This window comes from Globicephala melas, chromosome 10 (assembly GCF_963455315.2).
Source record: "Globicephala melas chromosome 10, mGloMel1.2, whole genome shotgun sequence".
Classification (NCBI taxonomy): domain Eukaryota; kingdom Metazoa; phylum Chordata; class Mammalia; order Artiodactyla; family Delphinidae; genus Globicephala; species Globicephala melas.
Window position 1 is genome coordinate 34,060,584 of NC_083323.1, and position 26,179 is coordinate 34,086,762.

General features: G+C 35.0%; 1 protein-coding gene across 1 annotated transcript in view; it reads right to left on the reverse strand.

The window, feature by feature from the left end:
- The window catches only part of LOC115853078 (leucine-rich repeat and IQ domain-containing protein 1), a 123,419-nt gene that overhangs the window by 50,024 nt on the left and 47,216 nt on the right, over window positions 1-26,179 (reverse strand). The window contains exons 11-14 of the mRNA XM_030856461.2: window positions 23,357-23,550; window positions 22,709-22,836; window positions 17,718-17,791; window positions 7,447-7,540 (exon numbers count right to left, since the gene is read on the reverse strand). Coding sequence (XP_030712321.2) covers window positions 7,447-7,540; window positions 17,718-17,791; window positions 22,709-22,836; window positions 23,357-23,550 — 490 coding nt within the window. The remainder of the gene's footprint in view (window positions 1-7,446; window positions 7,541-17,717; window positions 17,792-22,708; window positions 22,837-23,356; window positions 23,551-26,179) is intronic.

Below are 26,179 nucleotides of genomic sequence, written 5' to 3' on the forward strand. Positions count from 1 at the left end.
GTTATTTAAAGAAAAAAAAAAAAATTAAGAAATCAACAAGTATAAAATTTTAAATGTCCAGACTACAACCAAAATTGACTGGGCATGCAAAAAGTAGGAAAATATGACCCAGAATCATAAAAAAAAAAAAATCAATAAAAATAGACCTCAAAATGATAGAGATGATGAAATTAACAGACAAGGGTGTTAAAACAGCTATTATAAATATTATCCATTATGTTCAAGGTGATTCAGGAATATATGACCATGATTAGGAGAGAAATTGTAAATGTTAAAAAATAAAGGCAACGTCTCGAAATGAAAATCATAATATCTGATCTGAACTGAAAAACAGTCTAGATGGGATTAAACAGCACAGGAGCTATACAGGAAGAAAATATCAGAGAATTTGAAGACATAGCAATAACCAGTAAGACTGAAATACAGGCAGAAAAAAAGTATAATAAATATAAGAACAGAGCAATAGAGACTTCTGGGATATATCAAGTGGTCTAATACTGATGAAGTTAGAGTCCTAGTAGGATAAGATAGAACAAAATATTTGAAAATTACTAGCCAACAATTTTCAAAATTTTATGGAAACTATAAATTCACTGTATCTGAGAAGTTCAGTAAATCCTAAACCTGGATGGACCTAGAGATTATCATATTAAGTGAAGTAAGTCAGACAGAGAAAGACAAATATCACATGATATCACTTATATGTGGAATAAAAAAATGATACAAATGAACTTATTTACAACACAGAAATAGACTCAAAGACATAGAAGACAAACTTATGGTTCCCAAAGAAGAAAGACAAAGGGGAGGTATAAATGAGGAGTTTGGGATAAATAGGTACACACTACTATGTATAAAGTAGATAAACATTAAGGACTTACTGTATAAGAAAGGGAACTATATTCAATAACTTGTAATAACCCATAATAGAAAAACATCTGAAAAGAATACTCATACTCACACATAACTGAATCATTCTGCTGTACACCTGCAACTAACACAACATGGTAAATCAACTATACATTAAATAAAAAAAACTTAAGCCAATAAAAAAAAAATCCTAAGCAGAGTAAATTTATATAAAAGCAACCAAATCACATTATAATCAAATTGCTGAAGACCACTGATGAAGAGAAAATCTTAAAAGTACTCAGAGACAGAGGAATGAAGACATGAATGTTCACAGACTTCTCATCAGAAACAGTGAGAGTAATAAGACAGTGGAGAGACATTTTTAACAATTGGAAGAGGGGACTGACCACCCAGGGGCATAAGGTAATTTTTCAAGGTGATAAAAATATTCAATAACTTGATTGTGGTGGTTTTTACACAACATTCATACTCATAAACTGATACTCAAAATTGATAAATTTTATTATATGTAAATTACTTCAAAAAATGTGATTATACAAAAGATGAAGCTTAACTTGGGGAAAATGGTGTTAGCATAATTTCAGAGTTTCAGATTAGAGAATTTTTTTAAAAAGAAAATTCATTAAAAAAAAAATCACAGAGCAGAAGCAAGAAGAATTACAATCCTGCAGCCTGTGGAACAAAAACCAGATTCACAGAGACGGACAAGATGAAAAGGCAGAGGGCTATATACCAGATGAAGGAACAAGATAAAACCCCAGAAAAACAACTAAATGAAGTGAAGATAGGCAACCTTCCAGAAAAAGAATTCAGAATAATGAGAGTGAAGATGATCCAGGAACTCAGAAAAAGAATGGAGGCAAAAATCGAGAAGACGCAAGAATGTTTAACAAAGACCTAGAAGATTTAAAGAACAAACAAACAGAGATGAACAATAAAATAACTGAAATAAACTACACTAGAAGGAATCAATAGCAGAATAACTGAGGCAGAAGAACGGGTAAGTGACCTGGAAGACAGAATGGTGGAATTCACTGCTGCGGAAGAAAATAAAGAAAAAAGAATGAAAAGAAATGAAGACAGACTAAGAGACCTCTGGGACAACATTAAACGCAACAACATTCGCATTATATGGGTCCCAGAAGGAGAAGAGGGAGAGAAAGGACCTGAGAAAATATTAGAAGAGATTATAGTCGAAAACTTCCCTAACATGGGAAAGGAAATAGCTACCCAGTCAAGGAAGTGCAGAGAGTCCCATACAGGATAAACCCATGGAGAAACACTCCAAGACACATAGTAATCAAATTGGCAAAAATTAAAGAAAAAGAAAAATTATTTAAAGCAGCAAGGGAAAAACGACAAATAACATACAAGGGAACTCCCATAAGGTTAACAGCTGATTTCTCAGCAGAAACTCTACAAGCCAGAAGGGAGTGGCATGATATATCTAAAGTGATGAAAGGGAAGAACCTACCACCAAGATTACTCTACCCGGCAAGGATCTCATTCAGATATGATAGAGAAATCAAAAGTTTTACAGACAAGCAAAAGCTAAAAGAATTCAGCACCACCAAACCAGCTCTACAGCAAATGCTAAAGGAACTCCTCTAAGTGGGAAACACAAGAGAAGAAAAGGACCTACAGAAACAAACTCAAAACAATAAAGAAAATGGTCATAGGAACATACATATTGATAATTACCTTAAACGGGAATGGATTAAATGCTCCAACCAAAAGACACAGGCTCGCTAAATGGATACAAACACAAGACCCATATATATGCTGTCTACAAGAGACCCACTTCAGACCTAGGGATACATACAGAGTGACAGTGAGGGGATGGAAAAAGATATTCCATGCAAATGGAAATCAAAAGAAAGCTGGAGTAGCAATACTCATGTCAGGTAAAATGGACTTTAAAATAAAGAATGTTAAAAGAGACAAGGAAGGACACAACATAATGATTAAGGGATCAATCCAAGAAGAAGCTATAACAATTACAAATATATATGCACCCAACATAGGAGCACCTCAATACATAAGGCAACTGCTACCAGCTATAAAAGAGAAAATCAACAGTAACACAATAATAATGGGGGACTTTAACACCTCAATTACACCAATGGGGAGATCATCCAAACAGAAAATTAATAAGGAAACAAAAGCTTTAAATGATACAATAGATAAGACAGATTTAATTGATATTTAGAGGACATTTCATCCAAAAACAGCAGATTACACTTTCTTCTCAAGTGTGCATGGAACATTCTCCAGGATAGATCACATCTTGGGTCACAAATCAAGCCTCAGTACATTTAAGAAAACTGAAATCATATCAAGTATCTTTTCTGATTACAACACTATGAGAATAGAAATCAACTGCAGGGAAAAAAAAGTAAAAAACACATGGAGGCTAAACAATACATTACTAAATAACCAAGAGATCACTGAAGAAATCAAAGCGGAAATTTAAAAATACATAGAGACAAATTACAAGGAAAACATGATGATCCAAAACATATGGGATGAGGCAAAAGCAGTTCTAAGAGGGAAGTTTATGGCAATACAATCCTACCTCAAGAAACAACAAATATCTCAAATAAACAACCTAACCTTACACCTAAAGGAAATAGAGAAAAAAGAACAAACAAAATGCAAAGTTAGTAGAAGGAAAGAAATCATAAAGATCAGAGCAGAAATAAATGAAATAGAAACAAAGAAGACAATAGCAAAAATCAATAAAACTAAACGCTGGTTCTTTGAGAAGATAAACAAAATTGATAAACCATTAGCCAGATTCATCAAGAAAAAGAGGGAGAGGACTCAAATCAATAAAATTAGAAATGAAAAAGGAGAAGTTACAACAGATACCACAGAAATACAAAGCATCCTATGAGACTACTACAAGTTACTCTATGCCAATAAAATGGACAACCTGGAAGAAATGGACAAATTCTTAGAAAGGTATAACCTTCCAAGACTGAACCAGGAAGAAATAGAAAATATGAACAGACTAATCACAAGTAATGAAATTGAAACTGTGATTAAAAATCTTCCAAGAAACAAAACTCCAGGACCACATGGCTTCACAGGTGAATTCTATCAAACATTTAGAGAAGAGCTAACACCCATCCTACTCAAACTCTTCCAAAAAACTGCAGAGGAAGGAACACTCCCAAACTCATTCTATGAGGCCACCATCACCCTGATACCAAAACCAGACAAAGATACTACATAAAAGAAAATTACAGACCAATATCACTGATGAATATACATGTAAAAATGTAAAAAAAAAAAAAAATCCAACAACACATTAGAAGGACCATACAACATGATCAAGTGGGATTTATCTCAGGGATGCAAGGATTCTTCAGTATACACAAATCAATCAATGTGAAACACCATATTAACAAATTGAAGAAGAAAAATCATATGATTATCTCAATAGATGCAGAAAAAGCTTTTGACAAAATTCAACACCAATTTATGATAAAAACTCTCCAGAAAGTGGGCATAGAGGAAACCTACCTCAACATAATAAAGGCCATATACAACAAACCCACAGCAAACATCATTCTCAATGGTGAAAAACTGAAGGCATTTCCTCTAAGATCAGGAACAAGACAAGGATTTTCACTCTCACCACTATAATTCAACATAGTTTTGGAAGTCCTAGCCATGGCAATCAAAGAAGAGAAAGAAATAAAAGGAATACAAACTGGAAAAGAAGAAATAAAACTGTCAGTCTTTGCAGACGACATGATACTATATATAGAGAATCCTAACAATGTCACCAGAAAACCACTAGAGCTAATCAATGAATTTGGTAAAGTAGCAGGATACAAAATTAATGCACAGAAATCTCTTGCATTCCTATACACTAATGATGAAAAATCTGAAAGAGAAATTAAGGAAACACTCCCATTTACTGTTGCAACAAAAAGAAATAAAATACCTAGGAATAAACCTATTTAGGGAGACAAAAGACCTGTATGCAGAAAACTATAAGACACTGATGAAAGAAATTATAGATGATACAAACAGATGGAGACATATACCATGTTCTTGGATTGGAAGATTCAATATTGTGAAAATGACTGACTCCACCAACCTAAGCAATCTACAGATTCAATGCAATCCCTACCAAATTACCAATGGCATTTTTTACAGAATTAGAACAAAAAATCTTAAAATTTGTATGGAGACACAAAAGACCCTGAATAGCCAAAGCGGTCTTGAGGGAAAAAAACCGGAGCTGGAGTAATCAGACTCCCTGACTTCAGACTATACTACAAAGCTACAGTAATCGAGACAATATGGTACTGACACAAAAACAGAAATATAGATCAATGGAATAGCATAGAAAGCCCAGATATAAACCCACGTACCTATGGTCAACTAATCTATGACAAAGAAGGCAAGGATATACAATGGAGAAAAGACAGTCTCTTCAATAAGTGGTGCTGGGAAAAATGGATAGCTACATGGAAAAGAATAGAATTAGAACACTCTCTAACACCATACACAAAAATAAACTCAACATTGATTAGAGACCTAAATGTAAGACCGGACACTATTAAACTCTTACAGGAAAACACAGGAAGAACACTCTTTGACATAAATCACAGCAAGATCTTTTCTGATCCACCTCCTAGATTAATGGAAATAAAAACAAAAATAAACAAATGGGACCTAATGAAACTTAAAAGCTTTTGTACAGCAAAGGAAACCATAAACAAGACAAAAAGACAGCCCTCAGAATGGGAGAAAATATTCGCAAACGAATCAACGGACAAAGGATTAATCTCCAAAATATATAAACAGCTCAAGCAGGTTGATATTAAAAAAGCAAACAACCCAATCCAAAAATGGGCAGAAGACCTAAATAGACATTTCTCCAAAGAAGACATACAGATGGCCAAGAAACACATGAAAAGATGCTCAACATCACTAATTATTAGAGAAATGCAAATCAAAACTGCAATGAGGAATCACCTCACACCAGTTTGAATGGGGATCATCAGAAAATCTACAAACAACAAATGCTGGAGAGGGTGTGGAGAAAAGGGAACCCTCTTGCACTGTTGTGGGAATGGAAATTGATACAGCTACTATGGAGAACAGTATGGAGGGTCCTTAAAAAACTAAAAATAGAATTACCATATGACCCAGCGATTCCACTACTGGGCATATACCCAGAGAAAACCGTAATTCAAAAAGACACATGCACCCCTATGGTCATTGCAGCACTATTTACAATAGCCAGGACATGGAAACAACCTAAATGCCCATCGAAAGATGAATGGATAAAGAAGATGTGGTACATATATACGATGGAGTATTACTCAGTCATAAAAAGGAATGAAATTGAGTCATTTGTAGAGACATGGATGGATCTAGAGACTGTCATACAGAGTGAAGTAAGTCAAAAGAGAAAAACAAGTATCGTATATCAACGCATGTATGTGGAACCTAGAAAAATGGTACAGATGAACTGGTTTGAAGGGCAGAAATGGAGACACAGATGCAGAGAACAAACGTATGGACACCAAGGGGGGGAAGTGGCGGGGGGGCAGGGGTGGTGGTGGGATGAATTGGGAGTTTGGGGTTGACATGTATACACTGATGTGTATAAAATTGATGACTAATAAGAACCTGCTGTAGAAAAAATAAATTAAATTAAAAAAAAAATCAAGTGACTTCCCTGGTGGCTCAGTGGGTAAGAATCCACCTGCTAATGCAAGGGACACGGGTTCGATCCTTGGTCCGGGAAGATCCCACATGCCATGGAGCAACTAAGCCCATGTGCCACAACTACTGAGCCCATGCACCACAACTACTGAATCCCGCGCACCTAGAGCCCATGCTCCGCAACAAGAGAAACCACTGCAAGGAGAAGTCCACGCACTGCAACAAAGAGTAGTCCCCGCTTGCCTCAACTAAAGAAAGCCCACATGCAGCAATGAAGACCCAATGCAGCCAAAAATAAATAAAATTAAATTTTTTTAAAAAAAGCTTTAAAAAAATCACAAAATTTTTTTTTCTTTTACATCTAGGTACTGCAATATTCAAAATAGAGGCATGAATTCATATATACTTATGACACATACTTTAACAGACACCAACTTTCTCTGTTAAGAAAATAAAACAAAATCAAATGGCTGCTGAGCCTGCACGTCCGGAGCCTGTGCTCCACAACGGGAGAGGCCACAACAGTGAGAGGCCCGCGTACCGCAAAAAAAAAAAAAAAAAAAAAAAAGTAATTTCCAGCAAATGTCTTTTCTATAAACACAAAACCTAAGTTGACATCATACTAAAAGTGTCACATAATCCATGGTATGGATCAAAAGTATCATTTCAAATTTGCATTACTTCGTACATGTACAAAAATTATTTTAGGTAGAAGATATTTTTAAAAGTATTTTTACAAAACTGTTTTGTTTTGAATATCTTTTAAGTTATTTTTTATTAACTTTTCCCAAGTAATTAGTATACACAGAACAATTTTCATGGAACTGTGTTCTCTGCAACTATAATAAAGTATGTACATAGGGTGCAACATTGTTTCTTTACCTCCAGTTTATTTCTTGAAGAAGTGGGTTTCCAGTGAGAGACAATTCATGGAGAGAAAAGCATGCATCAAACCACCTTAGGGCACTTGTAAGATCTATAGAAAATAAACAATAAAAATTATTATGAAAGTTATCACAGATAAAGAAAAATAATCATAAATCAATGACCATTTTATTTATGGGTTAGCTATTAAAGAAAGAAAACAAAAAATATTTATTTTGCAGAATATGATATGCTTTTAAAAGGAGACCATATTAAGAACATAGACTCTGCTATCAAAATACATATTTCTACCATTTAGCCACTGTGTGAATTTATGCAAATCATACAACTGCTTGATGATTCAGGTTCATCTCTATCTCATAGGGTGAGGATTAAATGAGATAATGTATGTAAAGGGCTTAGAGCAGTTTGCCCCAAATTGCAAACACAAAATCTAAAAAAGTAAAATCAAAAGTAATAGGATAGTGGTAAAATTGAACATATGCCTAAACAGAATTATATTTATAGTTTCAAAAGTAAAAATAGTAGGTCAGTCTAGGATACATTAAGAGTAATTTATACCAGAATTACTCTCCCACAGAAAACAATCATAAAACTGAGCAATAAACATGAAGCACCTGTTTTTAAGCCTCACTCAGAGAAAAGGGAAACACACATGGTGAGCTGACAATCACAATGGTTTTCTGCCTAAATGCATTTTACCTTAGAGCAAGAAAGTGGAAACCAAGCAAAGAGGCTGTTTTGCTGAGTGAGGAGGCAAAGTTTAGATGTGAAGCTGGAATTTATGGTGAAAAGTTCTGAGAAGAAGCTGTGTGTGCATATGCTCGGGGGAGGAAATTGGGGGAAGAAGTCTATGTGAGGATTTGCCGCAGGTCCTTGGAGTGCTAGGAGTTACAGGCAGGGCAACACTCTGAAAAACCTAGCAGAGATAACCTGCTATCAGGCTAACAGCCGAATGATGACATTATAGTTCATGCAGCAGTGAAAGACATTGGAATTTCAGCCCCGTCATATGAGACTCAACTGAATAGCTCAGAGATTCAGCTAAAATCCAGAAAGAACATGCATTAGGAGTGAAGACAATGCCCTGGGGTAGGGGCATGCACTGAGAGGTGAAAACTAAAATGACTTGTCCTAGAAGGGAATGAAATTAAGGCTGACATCAACAAAATTATCCACCAATACTTTAACTGCCTGCCAGAATTACACTTAATACCCTTTAAAAGGAAGACAACAACAGCCAGACTCAGCAAACTGTACTACGAACAATGTTCAACATACAGTTAAAAATTATTGGACATAAAAAGAAATAGGAAAATATGACATCATTAAGAGAAAATCAGTTAATAGGGACACATCCCAACATAGGCAAAATGTAAATCAATTTTTTGACAAAGACATCAAAGTCATTCAATGATGAAAATAGTTCGTTCAACAAATGTTGCTGGAACAGTTAACTAAATATCCATATTAAAAATTGAACTCATCCTCTACTTCAAACCTTTCATAAAAAATAATTTGAGGTGGATCACAGACCTAAAAGTAAAAACTTAAAGTATAAGACTTCTTACTTTCTTACAAGAAAGTAAGAAAGCATAGAAAATCATCTCAATCTGGAGGTAGAAAAATATTACAAAGGACACAGAGAGCAAAAACTATTAAAAATAATAAAGTTTCACCAAAATTGAAAACTTCTGCTCATCTAAAGATATCATCAACAAAATTAATAGGTAAAAGAGGGACTGTGAGAAACATCCACAAAACATGTCTGACAAAGAATTTCATCCAGAATATATAAAGAATTTATTGAAATCAATAAAAGGCAAATAACCAGATTTTTTAAATGGTAAGACACATGAATAGACACAAAAGAATATACAGAAATCATCAATAAATACATGCAAAGAGGTTCAATATCATTTTCCATCAGGGAAATGCAAACTAAAACCATAATGAGATAACACAATGAAATACTAAAAACGCTGTAAGAATGGAGCGATTGGAACTCTTACACATCACTAGCGGGGAAATAAAATGTTACAACTATTTGGAAAACAGTTTTAACAGTTTCTTATAAAGTTAAACATGCACCTACTCTATTATCCAGTAATTACACTCTAAACATTTACCCAAAGGAACTGAAAACATGTGTTTACAAAAATATTTGTACAAGAATTTCCAGAGGACTTCTGGGAAGATGGCGGAAGAGTAAGACGCGGAGATCACGTTCCTCCCCACAGATACACCAGAAATACATCTACGCGTGGAACAACTCCTACAGAGCATCTACTGAACGCTGGCAGAAGACCTCAGACCTCCCAAAAGGCAAGAAACCCCCCACGTACCTGGGTAGGGCAAAAGAAAAAACTAAACAGAGACAAAAGGATAGGGACGGGTCCTGCACCAGCGGGAGAGAGCTGTGAAGGAGGAAAAGTGTCCACACACTAGGAAGCCCCTTCGCAGGTGGAGGCTTCGGGAGGCGGAGTGGGGGAGCTTGGGAGCCGCGGAGGAGAGCACAGCAACAGGGGTGCGGAGGGCAAAGCGGACAGATTCCAGCGCAGAGGATCGGGCCGACCGGAACTCGCCAGCCGAGAGGCTTGTCTGCTCGCCCGCCGGGGCGGGCGGGACTGGGAGCTGAGGCTCCGGCTTTTGTCGGAGCGCCGGGAGAGGACTGAGGTTGGCGGCGTGAACACAGCCTGCAGGGCGTTAGTGCGCCGCGGCTGGCCGGGAGAGAGTCCGGGGAGAAGTCTGGAACTGCCGAAGAGGCAAGAGACTTTTACGTCCCTCTTTGTTTCCTGGTGCACGAGGAGAGGGGATTAAGAACGCTGCTTGAGAGAGCTCCAGGGACGGGCGCGAGCCGCGGCTAAAAGTGCGGAGCCCAGAGACAGACATGAGACGCTAGGGCCGCTGCTGCCGCCACCGGGAGGCCTGTGTGCGAACACAGGTCACTAGCCACACGCCCTTCCGGGGAGCCTGTGCAGCCCGCCACTGCCAGGGTCCCGGGATCCAGGGACAAGTCCCCCGGGAGAACGCACAGGCGCCCCTCAGGCTGCAACGTCTCGTCGGCCTCTGCCGCCGCAGGCCCGCCCCACACTCCGTGACCCTCCCTACCCCCGGGCCTGAGTGAGCCAGAGCCTCCGAATCAGCGGCTCCTTTAACCCCGTCCTGTCTGAGCAAAGAACAGACGCCCTCCAGCGACCTACACGCACAGGCGGGGCTAAATCCAAAGCTGAGCCCCTGGGAGCTGTGAGAACAAAGAAGAGAAAGGGAAATCTCTCCCAGCAGCCTCAGAAGCAGCGGATTAAAGCTCCACAATCAACTTGATATACCCTGCATCTGTGGAATACCTGAATAGACAAGGAATCATCCCAAATTAAGGAGCGGTGTGGATGAAAGGCTCTTGGTGCTGCAGCCAGGAGTCAGTGCTGTGCCTCTGAGGTGGGAGAGCCAACTTCAGGACACTGATCCACAAGAGACCTCCCAGCTGCACATAATATCAAACAGCAAAAATTTCCGAGAGATCTCCATCTCAATGCCAGCACCCAGCTTCACTCAACGACCAGCAAGCTACAGTGCTGGACATCCTATGCCAAACAACTAGCAAGACAGGAACACAACCCCACCCATTAGCAGAGAGGCGGCCCAAAATCATAATAAGTCTACAGACACCCCAAAACACACCACCAGACGTGGACCTGCCCACCAGAAAGACAAGATCTAGCCTCATCCACCAGAACACAGGCACTAGTACCCTCCACCAGGAAGCCTACACAACCCACTGAACCAACCTTAGCCACTGGGGACAGACACAAAAAACAACAGGAACTACGAACCTTCAGCCTGCAAAAAAGGAGACCCCAAACACAGTAAGATAAGCAAAATGAAAAGACAGAAAAACACACCGCAGATGAAGGAGCAAGATAAAAACCCATCAGACCTAACAAATGAAGAGGAAATAGGCAGTCTACCTGAAAAAGAATTCAGAATAATGATAGTAAGGTTGATCCGAAATCTTGGAGATAGAATGGACAATAGAATGGACAAAATGCAAGAATCAGTTAACAAGGACCTAGAAGAACTAAAGATGAAACAAGCAACGATGAACAACACAATAAATGAAATTAAAAGTACTCTAGATGGGATCAATAGCAGAATAACTGAGGCAGAAGAACGGATAAGTGACCTGGAAGATAAAATAGTGGAAATAACTACTGCAGAGCAGAATAAAGAAAAAAGAATGAAAAGAACTGAGGACAGTCTCAGAGACCTCTGGGACAACATTAAACGTACCAACATTTGAATTATAGGGGTTCCAGAAGAAGAAGAGAAAAAGAAAGGGACTGAGAAAATATTTGAAGAGATTATAGTTGAAAACTTCCCTAATATGGGAAAGGAAATAGTTAATCAAGTCCAGGAAGCACAGAGAGTCCCATACAGGATAAATCCAAGGAGAAATACGCCAAGACACATATTAATCAAACTGTCAAAAATTAAATACAAAGAAAACATATTAAAAGCAGCAAGGGAAAAACAACAAATAACACACAAGGGAATCCCCATAAGGTTAACAGCTGATCTTTCAGCAGAAACTCTGCAAGGCAGAAGGGAGTGGCAGGACATATTGAAAGTGTTGAAGGAGAAAAACCTGCAACCAAGATTACTCTACCCAGCAAGGATCTCATTCAGATTTGATGGAGAAATTAAAACCTTTACAGACAAGCAAAAGCTGAGAGAGTTCAGCACCACCAAACCAGCTCTACAACAACTGCTAAAGGAACTTCTCTAGGCAAGAAACACAAAAGAAGGAAAAGACCTACAATAACAAACCCAAAACAATTAAGAAAATGGGAATGGGAACACACATTTCGATAATTACCTTAAATGTAAATGGACTAAATGCTCCCACCAAAAGACACAGATTGGCTGAATGGATACAAAAACAAGACCCATATATTTGCTGTCTACAAGAGACCCACTTCAGACCTAGAGACACATACAGACTGAAAGTAAGGGGATGGAAAAAGGTATTTCATGCAAATGGAAACCAAAAGAAAGCTGGAGTAGCAATTCTCATATCAGACAAAATAGACTTTAAAACAAAGACTATTAGAAGAGACAAAGAAGGACACTACATAATGATCAAGGGATCGATCCAAGAGGAAGATATAAAAATTGTAAATATTTATGCACCCAACATAGGTGCACCTCAATACATAAGGCAAATACTGACAACCATAAAAGGGGAAATCGACAGTAACACATTCATAGTAGGGGACTTTAACACCCCACTTTCACCAATGGACAGATCATCCAAAATGAAAATAAATAAGGAAACACAAGCTTTAAATGATACATTAAATGAGATGGAGTTAATTGATATTTATAGGACATTCCATCCAAAAACAACAGAATACACATTTTTCTCAAGTGCTCATGGAACATTCTCCAGGATAGATCATATCTTGGGTCACAAATCAAGCCTTGGTAAATTTAAGAAAATTGAAATGGTATCAAGTATCTTTTCCGACCACAACGCTATGAGACTCGATATCAATCACAGGAGAAGATCTGTAAAAAATACAAACACATGGAGGCTAAACAATACACTACTTAATAACGAAGTGATCACTGAAGAAATCAAAGGGGAAATCAAAAAATACCTAGAAACAAATGACAATGGAGACACGACGACTCAAAATCTATGGGATGCAGCAAAAGCAGTTCTAAGAGGGAAGTTTATAGCAATACAATCTTACCTTAAGAAACAGGAAACATCTCAAATAAACAACCTAACCTTGCACCTAAAGCAATTAGAGAAAGAAGAACAAAAAAAACCCAAAGTTAGCAGGAGGAAAGAAATCATAAAAATCAGATCAGAAATAAATGAAAAAGAAATGAAGGAAACGATAGCAAAGATCAATAAAAGTAAAAGCTGGTTCTTTGAAAGGATAAACAAAATTGATAAACCATTAGCCAGACTCATCAAGAAAAAAAGGGAGAAGACTCAAATCAATAGAATTAGAAATGAAAAAGGAGAAGTAACGACTGACACTGCAGAAATACAAAAGATCATGAGAGATTACTACAAGCAACTCTATGCCAATAAAATGGACAACCTGGAAGAAATGGACAAATTCTTAGAAAGGCACAACCTTCCAAGACTGAATCAGGAAGAAATAGAAAATATGAACAGACCAATCACAAGCACTGAAATTGAAACTGTGATTAAAAATCTTCCAACAAGCAAAAGCCCAGGACCAGATGGCTTCACAGGTGAATTCTATCAAACATTTAGAGAAGAGCTATCACCTATCCTTCTCAGACTCTTCCAAAATATAGCACAGGGAGGAACACTCCCCAACTCATTCTACGAGGCCACCATCACCCTGATACCAAAACCAGACAAGGATGTCACAAAGAAAGAAAACTACAGGCCAATATCACTGATGAACATAGATGCAAAGATCCTCAACAAAATACTAGCAAACAGAATCCAACAGCACATTAAACGGATCATACACCATGATCAAGTGGGGTTTATTCCAGGAATGCAAGGATTCTTCAATATACGCAAATCAATCAACGTGATACACCATATTAACAAATTGAAGGAGAAAAACCATATGATCATCTCAATAGATGCAGAGAAAGCTTTTGACAAAATTCAACACCCATTTATGATAAAAACCCTGCAGAAAGTAGGCATAGAGGGAACTTTCCTCAACATAATAAAGGCCATATATGACAAACCCACAGCCAACATCGTCCTCAATGGTGAAAAACTGAAAGCATTTCCACTAAGATCAGGAACAAGACAAGGTTGCCCACTCTCACCACTCTTATTCAACATAGTTTTGGAAGTTTTAGCCACAGCAATCAGAGAAGAAAAGGAAATAAAAGGAATCCAAATCGGAAAAGAAGAAGTAAAGCTGTCACTGTTTGCAGATGACATGATACTATACATACAGAACCCTAAAGATGCTACCAGAAAACTACTAGAGCTAATCAATGAATTTGGTAAAGTAGCAGGATACAAAATTAATGCACAGAAATCTCTGGCATTCCTATACACTAAGGATGAAAAATCTGAAAGTGAAATCAAGAAAACACTCCCATTTACCATTGCAACAAAAAGAATAAAATACCTAGGAATAAACCTACCTAAGGAGACAAAAGACCTGTATGCAGAAAATTATAAGACACTGATGAAAGAAATTAAAAATGATACAAATAGATGGAGAGATATACCATGTTCTTGGATTGGAAGAATCAACATTGTGAAAATGACTCTACTACCCAAAGCAATCTACAGATTCAATGCAATCCCTATCAAACTACCACTGGCATTTTTCACAGAACTAGAACAAAAAATCTCACAATTTGTATGGAAACACAAAAGACCCCGAATAGCCAAAGCAATTTTGAGAACGAAAAATGGAGCTGGAGGAATCAGGCTTCCTGACTTCAGACTATACTACAAAGCTACAGTAATCAAGACAGTATGGTACTGGCACAAAAACAGAAATATAGATCAATGGAACAGGATAGAAAGCCCAGAGATAAACCCACGCACATATGGTCACCTTATCTTTGACAAAGGAGGCAGAAATATACAGTGGAGAAAGGACAGCCTATTCAATAAGTGGTGCTGGGAAAACTGGACAGCTACATGTAAAAGTATGAGATTAGATCACTCCCTAACACCATACACAAAAATAAGCTCAAAATGGATTAAAGACCTAAATGTAAGGCCAGAAACTATCAAACTCTTAGAGGAAAACATAGGCAGAACACTCTATGACATAAATCACAGCAAGATCCTTTTTGACCCACCTCCTAGAGAAAGGGAAATAAAAACAAAAGTAAACAAATGGGACCTAATGAAACTTAAAAGCTTTTGCGCAGCAAAGGAAACCATAAAGAAGACCAAAAGACAACCCTCAGAATGGGAGAAAATATTTGCAAATGAAGCAACTGACAAAGGATTAATCTCCAAAATTTATAAGCAGCTCATGCAGCTTAATAACAAAAGAACAAACAACCCAATCCAAAAATGGGCAGAAGACCTAAATAGACATTTCTCCAAAGAAGATATACAGAGTGCCAACAAACACATGAAAGAATGCTCAACATCACTAATCATTAGAGAAATGCAAATCAAAACTACAAGAGATATCATCTCACACCAGTCAGAATGGCCATCATCAAAAAATCTAGAAACAATAAATGCTGGAGAGGGTGTGGAGAAAAGGGAACCCTCTTACACTGTTGGTGGGAATGTAAATTGATACAGCCACTGTGGAGAACAGTATGGAGGTTCCTTAAAAAGCTACAAATAGAACTACCATATGACCCAGCAATCCCACTACTGGGTATATACCCTGAGAAAACCATAATTCAAAAAGAGTCATGTACCAAAATGTTCATTGCAGCTCTATTTACAATAGCCCAGAGATGGAAACAACCTAAGTGTCCATCATCGGATGAATGGATAAAGAAGATGTGGCACATATATACAATGGAGTATTACTCAGCCATAAAAAGAGACGAAATTGAGCTATTTGTAATGAGGTGGATAGACCTAGAGTCTGTCATACAGAGTGAAGTAAGTCAGAAAGAGAGAGACAAATACCGTATGCTAACACATATATATGGAATTTAAGAAAAAAAAAATGTCATGAAAAATCTAGGGGTGAAACAGGAATAAAGACACAGACTTACTAGAGAATGGACTTGAGGCTATGGGGAGGGGGAAGGGTAAACGGTGACAAAGCAATAAAGAGGCATGGACATGTATACACTACCAAACGTAAGGTAGATAGCTAGTGGGAAGCAGCCGCATAGCACAGGGAGATCAGCTCGGTGCTGTGTGACCGCCTGGAGGGGTGGGATAGGGAGGGTGGGAGGGAGGGTGACGCAAGCGGGAAGAGATATGGGAACATATGTATATATATAACTGATTCATTTTGTTGTGAAGCTGAAACTAACATACCATTGTAAAGCAATTATGCTCCAATAAAGATGTTTAAAAAAAAAAAAAAAAAAAAGAATTTCCATAGGAACTTTGTAATTACAGTAGCCTCAAACAGGAAAAAATTAAAATATCAATAAACAGGATAATGGACAAAGTGTAATATATTTATACAAAGGACTACACTTCAGAAAAAAAAGACTACCTTTACAAACAACTGAACAACTGATGTGGTGGAATGTCACATGAATGCCAAGCAAATACTATTTGATCTCATTAATACAAAGTTGTACAACAGTCAAATTTAACCTATGGTGACAAATTTAGAACTGTGATTGTCTCTATGAGGGGACTGGCTGAAAATGGAGATGGGGAAATTTGGGGGGAGGGACTGTTTAACCAAATCAATTCATCATTCTTTAATTTAATAAACTTTTAATGGATGTCTGGTTAGGAGTCAACAACTTACACAAGTTTGTTTACTTATCTTCATTAGGCTATTCATTTCATAGGTAAAAGATATATGAATTTTAAATAAGAATATAATTCTGACATTTTCCCAGGTTTACCAGAAAGATATGGAAGTAATATGATTTTAAAAGTGGAGAGAAATTTTTAATTAAATTATTTCACCACACATTTGAAGGAGTTTAGAATACACGGCACCTCAGTACGCCATTCTGGCATTTTGACTATTTTGAGTTAAAGGCACTTAAAAAAGAGCAGATGCAAGGGCCCTCTGACCTTCCTTCTTTTTCTTCAAAGCAGGAGATTAAATTCCTATGTGAAAGATATTCGACCTATACCAGAAGCAAAGGGACATTCTTATCACAAGGACAGGAAGTCCAGGCCAAGAGATATGTATACAAACAAACCTGTTAAACTAGCCTTTGTTTCCTAGTCACTTTTCCATCCAATTAACTACCTTAGCCCAAGCCCCTCTGCCTCATCACATTTTCACAATTTACTACTCTTTGTCCAGCTCACTATGTAAGTTCAACTCTGATTGCTTCTGGGGTCTTTATTTTCTTGTGAGAACTCCTATGTACATGTTAAAAAAAAAAAAAAAATTATAACTTGTATTCTCTTTTTCTGTTTATCTGACTTACATCAGTTTAATTCTCAGGCTTAGCCTGAGAAGGTAGAGGAAATTTTTCCTCCTCTACACCATTTTGTATAGATATGTTATTTGTAAATGCCATTAACTCATCTACCCAAAACAACACCTTACCATACTTGGAACAGAAACTCAAAAGCCTATTATTTAAAAAACAATTATATATTACTATAAACTTACCAGAAAGACAATTGTTGCTGACATCTAGTTTTTCCAAAGAAACAAAATGAAAAAGTGGTATGATTTTTGTCAAGCTGAAAACCAAAATGGAATTTATAAAAATTTTAAATTGGAATGTTCTTAATATTATTGATGTAAATATATATTTATATAACACAATTATATAATGTTATAAATTATAAATTTGGAAGAAATGTATAACTATATACAATTGCATTTTCACAATAGAATACAATAATATAATCTTTACTAACAATACTTATTAAAAATGCAGTAATTATAAGATTTTAAGTATTTATTCCATAATGAAAGATTTATTTCTAAAGAGAAGTTATCATGGAATTGCTAGTATCAATCATAATTATCATGAAGCTTAATGTGCACTTGGTACTTAAATAAAAATAAATGGGTTTTTTGTTGTTATTGTTGTATCTTTGCATATGGCCAAATTTACACAGAATTCATATTTTCTATGTATTTTTTTTCTGGCTCAAACATTTAACAAACCATTAAGAGGTAAAAACATAAAAAATATGTATTTTTACTTTTTAACAATATAACTTTAATTAGAGTCACTAGTTTTGTTTCTAATTTAAAGAAGGTTTCATTTACTAGATTAAAAGTATTATAAGTCCTGTAAGTGCACAAGGTTACACTGGGGTTATTTTTAAATTGGAAATATGCATTTAAGGAACACATAATAGAAATTGTTTTCTATTGATAGAATAACTTAAATTTGGCAGAATATACTAATTTTTAAAATTAATACTCATTATTAAAACAAGCATGTTCAAATTCTAATAATAATAAACTTTTCTACTACTTTTAAAAGTTTCTATCATTTTCGAAGATACAATTGTCATTAAGACCCCATATTCAAACAAGGAACATAAGTGATACTGAAAATACTCACTTTATTGGTAACAAAAGCTATGCAGGGAAAATTAATTTTAGTTTGATTTACATTTCCAACCAAGACAAGTTTACACTTACTTTATCACATAATATCACATTACCCTAGCTATTTGGCAATAAAAATTAAGCTAGTTCATCTAAATCTTTAAACAAGATAAAAATTACTTTGTATAAAATATATTCTCATCACAAATACAAAACTAATCTGAACTAATCCCCTCTATAAATGTTGAAGATCCATATATGTTCAAAATATACTTCCACTAAATGAGTATTTCTGGTACAAAAAAGAAAAAAAAAGTATGCATTAGTTTCCACTTCTACTTTCTTGGTTTTTTTATATTGTCCCCCTAGTTTACCTGGCAGAGATTTTTACATCTTTATTTCTACCAACACCCTGCCATGGTAGGAAAAAAAAAAGCACTATTATTCTAAGATCAGAAGCTTACAGGATAACACTGTGACTGGAAGCCTCATGGCACAAAGCCAACCCTTGTACTGACATTAACTCCTCTCCTGTATTATCCTGTTCTGCATTAGAAGAGAGACAGAAGATGCAACTGATGATAAAACAGACTAAATAAGGAGTCTGGAAGACCTCTCTGATTGTAGCCAATCCTAAGTACAATATTACTATTTACACTACCTATATAACACTGCTTCTTAAAAACAATTTCCAGGGGAAAAATCCAAGGTAATAAAAGAAAAAGTGATCAAATATTGGCCATTACATTTGCATATACAGTTCATTATTTGTACACACACTCTTTAATAAAAAATTTACTGAAATGTCACATGTACACTGAAAAAGAAACTTAAAACTTTGTCAATACGTAATTAGTGCATTCAAGTCCTAATTTTGTGACATTTCCTATTCAGGCATTCTAGATCATTACTACAAGTAAGAAATTTAAGTTATTTAAGTGAAAATACAATTATAATAAATGTATTTATTAAAAGAAAATTCTTATTTCTTTTTTACCGTTAGTATATTTCTAATGCTAAATCTTTACCCTCCTACTAAATGGATTTTGAAAGATTAATAGATAATGAGTTTTTCTTTTTTCAGAATATCTCATGTTTTTAACCAATAAGTTATATGGCAATATTTGGTAACATATAGGTTATATGAAGACATTAACTAAAAATAACCAATAAAGTTTTAGAATTAAAAATAAAAATTCCCTTTGCAAAAATAAAGTATTTCTTCAGGTGAAGAAATATTTGGTTTGACCACATATTTTTCATAATATCGAAATTTTGCCTTTTCAGATAACCATGCTTTTAGAATCATGCTCCTTTTTGGAAATTTTAATCAAGAAAACTAGCTATTTATTCACCACTAGGATGGTAGAAACCTAATAGTAGAATCGTTTTTATTTTAACCTCTAGAACTTTTCCTTTTACTGACATTCTGTGTATATTTTTTCTAAGAAAATTCAAACCAGAAAGACAAAGGACATTAGTGAAAACCTAATACCATTTGACCTTGTCACATTAGCCCTGGGCATAAAAAAGATATAAATTTCAAAGACGACAAAAAGCAAAAGATTTGTACAATGAGCAGCCAATGGGTAATAGTTTCCATTTTCTGCTCCTACTTAGAGTCTCACTGGAAGTAGAAAGGTTTATGAAGCTGGAAAGTCTTCCAGTTAGAACTCCACTGAGAAAAACTTAAAACAGTCACATGTCCTAATGAAAATTTAAAACAGAAGTCAGGATGAAACATGTATTTCAAACAATATGTACTAAGTATCATTCTTTATATGTATTTCATTTGTTGGAAAAAAGCATATGGGCACATAATTTCTTCCTTGTGATGAAAATATTTATTAAAAATTAAAAGAAAAACACACACAATTTAAAAGACATACCACACACAAATCCAAATATCACATTTATAAAATTCTCTCAGGTTTTCAAAATGTATTGACATACATTTTCCTTTTGGGTAATCATTAAAATCCCATAAAATAGGTAAGGTAGGTGTTACCACCCCTTTTACAAGTGAAAAAACTGAGGATCAGGTAGTGAGAAAAGAGTGAATCAGTGTCAACTGACAGATAAGTTGTAGATTCAGAATTCAAACCCAGATCTGTTGACCCTGAGTTTTATCAAACCTAAAATAGTTCTTAAAAAGTCAATGCACATGTAAAAGCTTAACATAAAATGGGTAATTTCTACAGTTAATGATATTAACTTATGGTGAAAAATCCTAAGTTTGAAGATAATTTTTCACTACGATTTTAGGAAATAATTTCACTGCTCTATGTGTTCATTACTACCAATCACATTTCCCTGGTGTCCTCAGGACTTATTCTTTCATCCTGAAAATGGTAGGAGGTTACTTGTGCAAAGAGCTTTGAGAGACCCATTAAAAATATCTTCAAATATAAGTGACAATATTATTAAAAATTCAAAATAGCATATATTATATAATAATTTCACCACTTTTTTATATAGCTAAGTTCAACAAATTGTTATTTTACATCTAAGAGTTTTTTTGAGGGTCAGGACATATGGTACTCAGTTTTGTATCCCCTAAAATGGCAAACACCACCTCAATATCCAAATGTTATAAAACTAAACAAACAAAATTATAAATATGGATTATTTGGTTTAAGTATCCCAGTTATTGTTATCAACTCTAAAATTTTTTTAGTAGTCCAGTTTATTATAAAATTCCTGGTCATATCAGATTGATATGAGAAACAAGGCACATCATATTGATAGGGTAAAAGTCTATCAGCTAGTGTTAATTTTAATTTTTAAAAGCAGAATATTTCTTTGATGACATAAATTGTCCAAAGAAATAAAGGCATTATTTCTCAAAAGATGTTCTTGATTTAAATATTTTCTAAATTCTTTAAAAATTATTATGCTTATCAATGTGGCTTGAGATCTAGTTCTATAAAATATACTAGATATGTCAATTACTGAGTGATTTACTTCATATGTCCAAAGCATAGCTGAGTATTTCTATTGAAATTGTATTTCTTACCTAAAAAATACTGTGAAAAGATCCAGTAAGTTTGTGATGGCCCAAATTACTTAAATAGTATTATCTGACAGTGCTGTTCGGGGTAAATATCCTTTTAAAGACAAATCAACTTTCATATTTTAGATGTGATTAAAATAATTTGAGGGAATTTTAAAATACAGATTCAGTTTTTGATCTGTCAAATGGTAGAATAGTTTAATAGGTGGAAGTTAAATCACTTAGGACATATATGCTCAAAGAGTGAGCACTATTGTGACAGAGATTGAGAGAAAACTATGTTTGGGAGGGGACAGGTACATATATGTTAACATTGAGCTGTCTTGTTCACTTGTTTTGCAAGAACTGTACAACTCACAGAAGCAACTTCTTGTTAAAGATAGTTCCCTTCCCCTACTCCTTGTGCCTTTGATGAACAAATTAATCATATTAGGGTGAATAGGTCTCAATGAAATATTAAGCAGAGGGAGACATACACATATTGTGCTCCTGTTTTGGTTTTAGACAGTTATTCTCTGCAAAGATCCAGATGTTTGGTGGTTTTAAATGGATCTTCTGTGGCAGGTACCCATCTCAACTTAATGTTAAGGTATTTTTTTTTAAGTGTTACTTTATATCCTTAGGGAAATCAAATTTAAATCAATCTTAACAGTTACAAAAAGACATGCAAGTTGAGAGCAGATTAAAAATCTTTCTTCCAGGACTTAATAAGTACCATTTGAGAGAATGAGACATCCTTCTGAATTAAATTAACTACCTCCTGTATTTTCCAAGAACTATATCTTTACAAATATAAACAAACCTGCCCTGAGAGATTTCCATAGTACATTTTTGAGAAGAAACAAAATGAGTAAGATAAGTGACAATTAAAATTCTACTAAAATTTGAGGATATGTCAATACACTTTAATTTTTTTAATTCTATGAAGTTATATTTATAATTTATGTCCAATTTATTGTAATGTACATTCCTTGAATTACTGGAAAAACCTAACAGCTTTTCTACTTATTATGAAGATCACACATTTATATTAATCATACACTGCATTTAAGCTTAATTAAGCAAATTATATTTTTACCTGTTTTGAGAGATACTCAGGATTTGTAGTAAAGGCAGCCAATATGAAGAAAATGTTTCCACACTTGAAATGCTGTTATCATCCAAGTGCAATTCTCTTAGAAGAACATGATTCTCTAAGGATGGAAGCTATATTTAAATTTGGGTTATTAGCTTATATTAAGCAAAATATTTTTGTCATTTAGCCAAATTTAAAACAATAAAACCTACCAAAACTAACAACAGACATATTCCGGTAAACAGCATATCATAAATCAAAGTATAATATTATGAGAATTTTAGTATGAATAAAATTTCCAATAATGATTTTCATAGCTAGCATTTTTTTAATACTTTGTGACAAATTTTAATTAGAATTTCAGATAAACTTGGTCCCACTTACACACTGAATCATAACTGAAAAGTTATGATTTATTATTTTAGTATTATAAACAACTAATGTTAACTTAGATTTCTTATAAGATATTGTAATTATGTTGAACATTTTTTAAATAGTGAAAAGTATATAATAGTTTAAACTGGAAATCAAATACAGCTGATAAGTAAAAAGGATAAAAGTTAAAACTGCTTTTAAAATGTATGAGTGATATTTCTAGCAAAAGAAAAATGCTGTGTTAATCACAGAAATCAATTAATTCAAAGCAATTACCTCACTTAGATAATTTCCCTGTAACTTCAGTATTTGGAGCAATCCACAGTTTTCAATGCCCTCAACTTCAGTAAGATGATTATGTGAGCAATCCAGGTATATAATGGTAGGCGTATCACAAAGACCTTTTGTACTAATTAACTGATTATGGTCCACAATTAGTTGCTGAAGATTTTTCAACGATTCTAAGCCACCTGGAAGAAAAAAATTTCCATGATCACTTTATCATACATTCTTCCAGACTCTAGAGTTTCAATTTTTTTCTAAATAACTGCATCTTTTTATTTCCAATATTCCTAATTACAAGACTTAGCCCAATTTCCTGGTGAAAAATGTGTAAGTGTAAAATGTATTATTATTTAAACTTGTGCCTAAGAGATGTATTTTTGAATGACTTAATTATATATCAAATTGAACAAAATACTAGAAGTCATACATTGGGCATTGAATGTTTTATTTTCAATTGACAATGGAACAAGGGAGAGGGAGGAATCATTGAAAAAATAACAGTTTTCAATTCAATTCCAGGGTCTTTGAATTTTCAATGCTTGGTTAAGATTGTTGCAGAATGTAATTACAGAATGTAATTGCAGAATGCTATTTTTCTACCATTGAAATATCTACCTTAGGTTCACAAATGAAGTAGGTACAACTGTATTAAAACCAATAAAATATTAGTATATTCTTCTGGTATTATAAGATTTTCACAAGTGGCCTCCTTTTTACCCAGATAAACTTAAAATCAATGTGATTCCAATCTAAAAACAATCAGAGGAGCCTTAGACTATAGCTCAGTGGCCATTAAAAAAAAAAACTGAGAAGGTTGTTTAAATAAGTCATCATAGTTAGCACTGGAAAGAGATGCTGAGGAAGTCTGTAAAATTTTCATGGAAGATATTAAAAATCTAGAAAATTTTATTAGATTGAATATTGGACTACATATGTTCTCTGTAGTTACTACCCTGTGTAATATTAGGTTACATGCTGAAGAAAGGTAAAGGATTTGGCACAAAAGCTAAAAATAAAAGGAAATAGCACATAAAGCAGAACAATTGGGAGAGGAAAAGGCAGATGAGATTCTGTGATGATGGGAGTGATTAGTAAAGGTACACTTTACAATTATCAAAGGCATTTTTATTTACACTAAATTATATATCGTCAACTGTGTGAGCCAGAGTGGGCAAAGGAGTATGAAGAGGCCACTGCCTGACAAGTAGTGAAGCAGCCGAAGACTTTTGCTAGAGGCATCCACAGAGTAAACAGGATGAAAGCCACAGCGCAGTGGAAGTGAAGACAGTGAGTGTAGACTAATTTTTAGATATTTGACAATGGAGAGAAGATCCTCCAAAGTCCTTAAAATGGAAACCCTATCTCTGAACTCATCCTCTGCTACTGTCCCCTTCTCTTGGTTCATTCTAACATGCTGACCTCCTGGCTGTTCCCTCGAACATGCCACACGTATTTCCACCTTAGGGCTGCCTACATATGTAAGAAACAACTATCAGTGTGTGACATGTTAGGCTAGGAGGAATTAAATAAAGCTTATCAGCTAACTTCAGATATTAAGACACCATGAATCCCAATCAATATACAGAGAAGTTACACTTACCTATTCAACAACCCATCAGAGATTCCAATCTAGTGAAATTATCATGATTTCAAGCCTCAGATACTAAGGAATTTTTGACTGAGCATTTCTACTTCTAGGAATCCATTATATACTAACACACACACATACACACAACTATGAAGTAATATATAGAGCAATTCCTTGCCATACTATTTAAACAAAGAAATGGAGAAAAGTTAAATGTCTATCAGTAGCGAATAGTTAAATAAATTATGGAGTATCTATCAAATGAATATGTATGTATAATCTTCAATATGAAGTAGTCTGACATAGAAGTATGCCCATGATGTACTACTGTATGTAAAACCTAAGTTGCATACATAGGCTTTTAGCTATTGAATATACCTGACTTTCAATCTACACATCTATTAATTGTATTGCATAGAACAAGGTCTGGATTGATTTGTAAGCAACTGTGAACAGTGGTTACTACTGCAAAATAAGAAAGAGAACAGGGTAAGCAGAGAGAGAAAATTTCACTGCTTACATTGTATACTTCTCTATTTTTAAAATTTTTAAATGAGAATGCACTTCTTGTATAATATTTTTTAAAACAATATATTTGAAAAAAATCAGAGCAAGTACTGAATAGAACTGTTATTCTGTATTTATTCCTGACCACCACCATCACCAAATGGTTATTGAACTGAAGAAAAATGAGAAAACCTGATGCTGTCATCCATCAGAAGGGTTTGTTAGATAGCCAAAGTGTGGGAACACTGTACATAGACAGGGGGGCATACCTCTTAGATTTTAAGATCAAAGGTTTAAAGGGAAAAGTGAGATGGAAAGTAGATCTTTCAGCCTCACTGAGCCTTGATATTGATGGCAGTCCTGTTTGATAGCTTCATTGCAACCTCAAGAGAGACCCTGAGCCAGAACCACCAACTAAGGCAATTCCAGATACCTGATCCACAGAAAATAGGAGGTAATAAATGTCTGTGGTTTTAAATTGCTAAATTTGGGGGTACTCTGCTTCACCAAAGTATATAACTAATATAGTAATGATCCTATTCTGAAGAAAACATGAGAAAGAAGAAAATATGTTTGAAAATGTTTTGGGCTAGGGAAGAACATTTACAGAAATTTAATGTAACAAGAATTCAAAGATACTAAAATAACAGATGTAGGTAAACAAATGGACCAAAATAACACCATGACAGAACTAATAAATAACTTAGAAAAAATGTTGT